Below are 8,021 nucleotides of genomic sequence, written 5' to 3'. Positions count from 1 at the left end.
GAGGGGGGGATGGCCAAGGCAGGGGGATCACGGACAGGGAGTGCGGTTGTGTCTGGACATACCTCTGCTTGAGCTGGCAGGCTGTGCACGAGGTACGGCCCTGTGTCCACACGCTCCAGCCGTGGGCAAGAGCAGCGCCCAGTGCGCCGTCAAGCTCCATGTCTATGGCGAGAGGGAGGCCACGCGGGACGACACGGACTCCGCTCTTGGGTGCAAGTCGGGTCAGGAGAGCCCGCTGCAGTGAGAGGGCATGCTCCACTCGCTCATCGGGGTGGTTGGCCATGACACACGCAGAGAGTGTGAGAGAAGGAGAGAGAGAGAGATGTAGATGTGTAGCGGGCAGTGGCCGCCGAGTGACCGCAGCCCGCCCGTCCGCCTCCCCGCCCCGCCCGCCCGTTGTAACCCATCCAATCCAATCTCTGACTCCCCTTGTCCCCTTCTCCATTCATTCATCTCCGTATCATCCGATATCGCCACTACATGGGTGTGTCACCTAAAGTCGACAGTCACCTTGTCCCAGAACGGACAGACTGACTGATCGTACTGAGCCTCGACCGACGACGGGACGTCGAGGAACATGTTCAGCTCGGCAGAGATGTTGTAGCGTGGCCAGTGGAGGAGGTCACCCGGGCCCGAGTTGGGATCGAGGCCGCGGGCGAGCGCCGAGTAGTAGCCACCAAGCTGGTTTGCCATCAGCGTGTCGCGCTTTGTCCACGGCTGGTAGAAGGTGTTGTCAAAGATGAGCCGGAGGCCCGAGGCGTGAGTCGAGCCAAAGATGGGGAACAGAGGGTTGCCGTCATTGAAAAGGAACCGGTACGACCAGACGTCGATGGCCTGTGCAGCCATGGCGTGCAGAGCCCGCCGCTCAGCGCAGACGAAAAAGTAGTCGCGGAGGACAAACGCGGCGGCCTCGTCGTACGAGTTGTGGTAGTTCTCCAGAGGGTAGAGCTCCCAAATGGCATCGACCGTCGACGCGTTGAAGAACCGCTGCAGGACCGCCGATGCCGTATCGTGGTTGAGCGGAAGATCGACTTTGGCAATGGCTGCGAGCATCGGCACAAAGATCGTGCCCTCGTTGTTGTTCGTCCCCATGATGGTCGGCACCTTGTTGAGCGACCCGGCCTTGATCGAATCTAGCGGCGTGACCTTCATGCCGGCCTCGGTGCCATCGATGGCTGCGGCCCACGGCATGATGGGCGAGAGGAGCGGGTCGATGTCCTCACTGGCGCCCGTCTCGCTGCCGGCGTCTTCAAACACCCGCCCGCTCAGCACCTGAGCAGTGGAGAGCGAGCGCAGGCAGTCGACCAGCGCCGGCGAGTCCGGGCCGGAGCAGCCGAGCCTGTTGGCGTACTCGACCGACCACGCCACCGACCGCTCCCACGACCGGAAGAAGATCGGCGAGTCGCACGTGCCGGAAATGACGAGCGCGGCGCGGAAGAGGCCCTTGGACGCTGGCGACGCCAGGTGCCAGCAGGTCGAGAACGCGCCGGCCGACTCGCCAAAGATCATGACCTTGTCCGGATCGCCACCAAACGCCCGGATGTTCTCCTGCACCCAGACCATACCGGCCCGCTGGTCCTGCAGCGCGTAGTTGCCGGTGGTGTTGCTCTCGCTTCGCAGCGAATCAAGCGCGAGAAAGCCAAGAGCAGAGAGTCGGTAGTTGACCGTCACCACCACCACGTTGTGCTTGGCCGCCAGATTCTTGCCATCGTACAGGCCCTGCTGGTTGTTCGAGCCGACCACCCAGCCGCCGCCAAAGATCCAGAACATGACCGGGAGTCCCGACGACGCATCCGCACCTTCTGGCGCAAACACATTGAGGTTGAGGCAGTCCTCGGAGCCGATCACAAACTTGCCCAGGGCCTCGGCCTGAGGACACATCGGCCCATCGACCTTGGCCTCGCGAACTCCCGACCAGGTTTGTGGCTGCTGCGGCGGCGCAAACCGATCCTTGCCCACAGGCGGCGCTGCAAACGGAATCCCACGCCAAACCCGCGCGCCCTGTCCCCCACCAACCCCACGCTCGGCAGAGTAAGTAAGATCCAACCCACATCATGCAGATAAGGAGGCCAAGAGCATCGGCGGGGGCGGAAATATACCAAAAAGGTCGCAGAAAAAATAGAACTCGTGTTGCCCGACTAATGCCTCGCAGCCTCCACCACTCGCCCACCCATGCCGGCAAGGACAGGGCACGTGCTCGCGGAGTGAGCCGTCTCGAGAAAGACACGTACCTTGGCGGTGTAGCCCTCGACCTTGCCGTATGTTGTGGACACTATGTTCGAGCCTGCGGCCGAGGTCGGTGTCGCCAGCGCGAGCAGGAGCATGCCCGCAACGAGAAAGGCACCTGCAACGAACCGCATGGTTTGAGCCAAGCTGAAGACGAGTGGGCGAGGCACGGCACAGAATACAAGTGCATTTATGTGTGGGGACACTTTTGCTTACGCCTGCGCATCCTCGAGCTGCTGCACCTTGCAGGTCAGCTCCTCGATGTGCTCGGTCGCCTGCTCCAGGGCAGTGTGGAGGAGAAGAAGCTCCGACTCCTTGTCTGCGTTGTCGGCCTTGAGATGAAGGAGCTCGGCCTGGACGGCAGACGAGGCCTTGGCGCCCGATGCCGTCGGAGCCATGCCCGACAGTTCAAGTTGGGTCTCTGTCTCAGCGAGCTGCAGCGTGAGCTTGCGGACCTGCGAGTCGAGCTGGACGTTCTCATCCTTGGCTTCGGAGAGCGCGGCAGCGAGTGAGTCAATCTGGGTGTTGAGCGAACGCTCGAGTGAGATCATCTGCGACTCTGAAGCCTCCAGCTGTGCCTGGGTCGTGGCCTTGTGCTGATCAGCCTCGCGCTCGAGCGAGTGAATGACCTCGTTGCACGTTGCCAGGCGTTGCTCCATGGCCTCCATCTTGGCCAGCGAGGCCTTGGCCTTGGCCAGTGACCGCCGCGAGCTCGCCTCGGCCTGCTCTGCCGCCTCGGCCTGGTTCCGCACCTCATCGAGATCAGCCTGTAGCGTCGCGAGCTCTCGCCGCGACGCGGCCAGCTGCGCGTCCTTGACTGGCAGCTGTGCAGCCACGGCCTGGGCCTCGGCCAGCTGAGTCTCCAGCTCGGCCACCACCGTCTGAGCCTTGCCGGCAGCGGCACGCGCGGCCTTGGCCTCGGTCTGGGCCTCAGTCACGGCCGCTGACGCATGGGCGGTCTCGGTCTTGAGCGTTGCCTCGAGCTCAGCCACCTTTGCGGCAAGCTCGCGTGCCTTGGCGCTGTGCTTAGCTGCCGCAGCCGACGCAGACTCGGCCTTGGCTGTCGCCTCCTTGAGTCGGGCACTCAGGCCGGCAACCTTGCGGAGAGCAGCTTCACCGTCGGCCGCGGTGGCCTTGGCAGCGCGGACCTCGGCGCGCATCTCGTCCAGTGCCTCGTTGTTCACCGCGAGCTTGAGGTTAATCTCGGCAGTTCGTGCCGCGAGCTCGGAGCGCTCAGCATCGACCGCGGCGAGCTTGTCGGTGAGGACTTGGGCCAGCGAGGCACAAAGCGCATCGGCGGCGTCGAGCTCGTCGGCAGCGGCTGTGAGGTCGTCGAGTGCTGCCGTCGCCACATCGAGCTTTGCCGCCACCTCAGCGTACCGCGCCTTGTACTCGTCGGCGAGAGGGGCCGAGGCGGCCAAGCGCGCGTTTTCTGCCTGCAGCTGCGTGACCTTCTCCTCGAGCTCGGACAGAAGCTCGGCATCCTCCATGGCGGCCATGCCCATGGTCTGGATTTGCTCGTTGAGCTCCTCAACTCGGGCTTCGGCGACACCGGCCTCGCGGCGTGCTGACTGCAGCTCGAGCTTGGCCTCGACTCGGGCCTGGTCGGCCATGGCAGTGAGCTCGGCCACGTGTGCCTTGGCGTTCTCCAGCTGAGTTTCAACCCCGTCGAGCTCCTCGATCTGAGTCATCAGCTCCTCAATTGACGTGTTGGCCTCGACCAACTGCGCCTTGACCTCAGTCACTTCCTCGGCAGCAGCCTCGGCCTCGGCATGCGCGGCAAGCAGCTCCTGCTCAAGCTCGCGAACAGTGTTGTCGTGCGCGTCAGCAGCGGCAGCAACTGCCTCGATTGCCTCGTCACGAGCACGCATGGCCTCCACAAGCTGCTCCTCCAGTGTCGCCAGCGTTTCGGCGTCAGCGGCAGCGGCAGCAGCCTCCGCGCGGGCCGCGTCAAGCTCGGCAGCGTGAGCCTCGGCATGCGAGGCAGCAGCAGCCAGTGCCTCACGCGCTTGGCCGAGCTGCGCCTCGAGGGCTTCGGCATCGGCGCGCGCCTGGTTCAGCGCAGTCTTTGCCTCGGCGAGCGACGACGTTGCCGCCACCTCGCGCTGAGCACACTCGCTCATTTCGGTATGCAGCGTAGCGTTCTGCGCGCGCGCCTCAGCAAGCTCTGCCTCGAGCGATGCCAGCGACGCTGCCTGCTCGGATGTGGCCAGCTCGAGCTCAGACTCGAGGGAGGCCACCGTCGCCGCCTGGTCCTGAAGCGACTTTTCGAGACTAGCCTCTGCCTCGCTGCACCGGTTCAGTGTCGCATCAAGCTCGGCCTGGATCAAGTTGGCTTCCTCGGTCTTGGCCGTCAGCTCGGCGCGGAGCTCCTGGAACTCGAACGAGTTGTGGAGGCGGAACTCTGAGTACTCGGCAGTCACCGAGTCCAACTGAGTCTGCAGGTTGCTCACAACATCAGCCGATGCTGCCGCTAGCTGCAGCTGCTCAATCTTGAGCTTGGCCTCGATCGCAGCCTTCTCGGCCTCGGCCTCAACCTCGGCAAGGCGAGCCGACGTGTTGGCAAGCTCTGACTCGAGAGCGTCAACAGCTTCAGTCTGGGCCATAAGTTCGGTCACGTCGCCAATGGCCGAGTCGATTTCGGTCTGCTGCTGCGCGATGCGAGCATCCTTGGCGGCAACCTGTTCAGCTAGCGCTGTGATTTGGCTCTGCAGCTCAGAAATCTGCTCTCCGGCTGCAGCAACCTCGGTGCGCAGGCTCTCGGCGTCAAACTCGTGCTCGAGGCGGAACTCGGAGTACTCGTTGTGGAGACACTCCAGCTCTCGCTTGGTGGCATCAAATGCGTCAGCTTGCTCCGCCAATTTGGCCTCAAGCGATGAGCGGACAGCGGTCAGCTGCTCGGCCTCGGTCGCACCGGCGTTGGCGGCCTCGAGCTGTTGGCGGAGCTCAGTCTCGCGAGCTGCGGCGGCCTCGATCTGGAGCTTGGCTTCGACCGCTGCCTTCTCAGCCTCGGCCTCGACTTCCGCGAGATGAGCAGTTGCGTTGGCGAGCTCAGTCTCGAGAGCGTCAGCGGCCTCGATCTGGGCCATGAGCTCAGCCTGTGTCGCCTCGAGCGCAGCAATCTCGCTGCTCTGCTCTGTGACCTTGGCCTCCAGCGTTGAGCGGACAGCAGCCAGCTGCTCGGCCTCGGTTGCGCCGGCGTTGGCGGCCTCGAGCTGTTGGCGGAGCTCAGTCTCGCGAGCTGCGGCGGCCTGGATCTGGAGCTTGGCCTCGACCGCTGCCTTCTCAGCCTCGGCCTCGACTTCCGCGAGACGGGCAGTTGCGTTGGCGAGCTCGGTCTCGAGAGCGTCAGCGGCCTCGATCTGGGCCATGAGCTCAGCCTGTGTCGCCTCGAGCGCAGCAATCTCGCTGCTCTGCTCTGTGACCTTGGCCTCCAGCGTTGAGCGGGCAGCAGCCAGCTGCTCGGCCTCGGTCGCGCCGGCGTTGGCGGCCTCGAGCTGTTGGCGGAGCTCAGTCTCGCGAGCTGCGGCGGCCTCGATCTGGGCCATGAGCTCAGTCTGTGTCGCCTCGAGCGCAGCAATCTCGCTGCTCTGCTCTGTGACCTTGGCCTCCAGCGTTGAGCGGGCAGCAGCCAGCTGCTCGGCCTCGGTCGCGCCGGCGTTGGCGGCCTCGAGCTGCTGGCGGAGCTCAGTCTCGCGAGCTGCGGCGGCCTCGATCTGGAGCTTGGCTTCGACCGCTGCCTTCTCAGCCTCAGCCTCGACTTCCGCGAGACGAGCAGTTGCGTTGGCGAGCTCAGTCTCGAGAGCGTCAGCGGCCTCAATCTGGGCCAGGAGATCGGCTTGGGACGCCTCAAGGGCGGCCATCTCGCTGCTCTGCTCGCCAATCTTGAACTCGAGCTCGGCGCGTATGGCAGCAAACCGCTCGGTCTCACCGTTGAGTTCCGCAAGCTTAGCCTCAGCCGCGTCCAGCTTCATATGCGTCTCGTCCGCAGCAACAGCAGCTTCGAGCGCCTCCAGCTTTGTGAGTAGCTCGGTCTCGCGCTCCGCAGCCTCGGCGAGCGCAGCACGATCAACATCGACGGCATCGCGAGTGGTGGAGAGCTCAGCCTCAAGGGCATCGATCTCGCGGACCTGTGCCAAATGTGCTGACTCGAGCTCGACAACACGGCGCTCGAGTGCGGCGTAGGCCTCGACATCGACATCGTCGTCAAAGCCCGCCTCGTCCTTCCGAGCCGAATAGGCGAGAAGCGCAGCCTCGACAACGGCCTCCTGCTCGTAGGTGAGCTCGAAAATTGGGTGCGAGGCGAGCGACGAGGAACCAGTGTCGGCCATGTCATCGTCGGCAGAGACCCGGTGCTGGTGCTCAATAGCCGAGGTAGCCATCTTGAGCTGGAGAACCAGCTCATCATGCTGCTCCATGACTGCGGCGTACTGGGCGCGCATGGTCTCTAGCTCATCGAGCGCCGACTTCTCGGATGCTTGAGCCTCCTTTAGCTCGGCCATCTCGGTCACAAGCTTGGTGTGCTCGGCGGTGAGCTTCTTGTACGACTCGAAGACGGTGGCAAACTGAGTGGCGGCCTCGTTGGCCTGCTCCTGGTACAACTCTGCAGTGGCATCCAACTCGGCGTTGGTCGAGGTCAGCTCTGCAATCTCCTCCTCCTTCTCGGCGAGCTCTGTCTTGAGCTGGTCGTGGCGCTCGACGAGGTCCTTGAGCCTGTTGCACTTGGAGGTGTATGTCTGGAACAGCAGAGCACCCTCCTCCTGGATGCGGCGCCACTCGGACTGGTACTGCTTGCCGTCCTCTTGCTCGTTGATAAGCGCGATCTTGAGAGCCTCGATCTCCTTGTCGCGGTCTGCACGGATCTCCTTGAGCTGCGTGATGACAGCCTTCTGGCGCTCGCACCGGCCGCATCCACCGCCAACGCCGAGCGCTGAGCCGAGGCCCATGCCGCCGCGGGTCTTCCGCGAGAGCGAGATGCCGCCGGCACGTGAGCCCTCGCTCTCGGGTGAGAGTGAGAGGACGCGGATGGGCGACTCGCCGTCGTGCCGGTTCTCGCTCGGCCCGCGCGACGCCGCCCGCTTTGCCGAGCGGGACCGCTGCCTGCGAACCGCGTCGGCGGCCTTGGCCAGCGGAGTCTTTGCCGGCGTCTTGCTGGTGGCCAGCATCATGCGACGGCCCGAGCCGGGCGTCGTCTGTGCGTCACCCTTACCTGCAGCGTCGGCCGCAGGCACCGGCGTCGCCGGAATGGCCGCCTCCCTTGCCTTCCTGTTGAGCCGGCCGGACCTGCGGATGACCCGTCCGGGCTCGCGCTCCGTCCCGTTCAGCGCACCCAGGGGTGCACGCTGCATGCTACACTCGCTTGTCCTCGCTGTGGGTGGGTGGACCGTGAGGGGAATGTGAGAGGTGTGCCTTGGGCTGTCGATACAGGGCTGCCGCTCTGCCCGCCCGCGCCGCCTGTCGTCTTTGGCGCGCAGTGCAAAATTTTGATTGTTTTTTCAGCTGCGGCTCCGCTCTCGGCCTCACCTTTGCAACCGCGACCACATGCGATCACATTATCCATTATGACCATGTTGCACATGGCTATATGAGGCATACTCTGGTGTTTGGCTTATGTCTACAAAGGCAGAGTGACAAGCAGTGGATGCACCACTATCAGCCCTTCGACGAATTCCCAAGCAGGAATGGCAACCATTGAACACATCGATTTCGTCTCAATCGGTTCGGTCGTTCGTTCCCTCCATTGGTCACGGCCACCACGGCCACCACGACCACGACTACAGCCACGCTCACCTTAC

At 64.0% G+C, this 8,021-nt stretch overlaps 3 protein-coding genes across 3 annotated transcripts in view; all 3 read right to left on the bottom strand.

Moving 5' to 3' along the window:
- The window catches only part of AMSG_11221 (uncharacterized protein), a gene marked incomplete at its 5' end in the record, with an annotated part of 1,381 nt that extends 1,221 nt beyond the window's left edge, over positions 1–160 (bottom strand). Inside the window, one exon of the mRNA XM_013897415.1 lies at positions 63–160. Within this exon, the coding sequence (XP_013752869.1) occupies positions 63–160 (98 nt within the window). The remainder of the gene's footprint in view (positions 1–62) is intronic.
- A 270-nt stretch (positions 161–430) lies between these two features.
- Positions 431–2,378, bottom strand: AMSG_11220 (carboxylesterase). The gene is made up of 2 exons (XM_013897414.1): positions 2,232–2,378; positions 431–2,001 (listed from the first exon to the last, which is right to left on the bottom strand). Exons 1-2 carry the CDS (start codon positions 2,358–2,360, stop codon positions 490–492), a joined length of 1,641 nt encoding a protein of 546 aa, XP_013752868.1. The 5' UTR covers positions 2,361–2,378; the 3' UTR covers positions 431–489.
- A 34-nt stretch (positions 2,379–2,412) lies between these two features.
- Positions 2,413–7,574, bottom strand: AMSG_11219 (uncharacterized protein; the record flags this gene model as incomplete). The annotated part of the gene is made up of 2 exons (XM_013897413.1): positions 2,413–7,435; positions 7,556–7,574. The coding sequence occupies 2 exons, from the start codon at positions 7,572–7,574 to the stop codon at positions 2,439–2,441; spliced, it is 5,016 nt and encodes a 1,671-aa protein (XP_013752867.1). The 3' UTR covers positions 2,413–2,438.
- Positions 7,575–8,021: the final 447 nt, after the last annotated feature.

The sequence above is a fragment of the Thecamonas trahens genome (assembly GCF_000142905.1).
Source record: "Thecamonas trahens ATCC 50062 unplaced genomic scaffold supercont1.72, whole genome shotgun sequence".
NCBI lineage: Eukaryota > Apusomonadida > Apusomonadidae > Thecamonas > Thecamonas trahens.
The sequence above is the reverse complement of the archived record's forward strand: the minus strand, read 5'-3'. Positions and strand labels throughout refer to the sequence as shown.

Excerpts from the sequence above, each read along its gene's own strand:
- AMSG_11220 (XM_013897414.1), bottom strand. The coding sequence starts at position 2,360 with ATGCGGTTCGTTGCAGGTGCCTTTCTCGTTGCGGGCATGCTCCTGCTC. Across the intron at positions 2,002-2,231 it reads TCGAGGGCTACACCGCCAAG|GGCGCGCGGGTTTGGCGTGG; the intron begins GTACGTGTCTTT and ends GGTGGGGGACAG.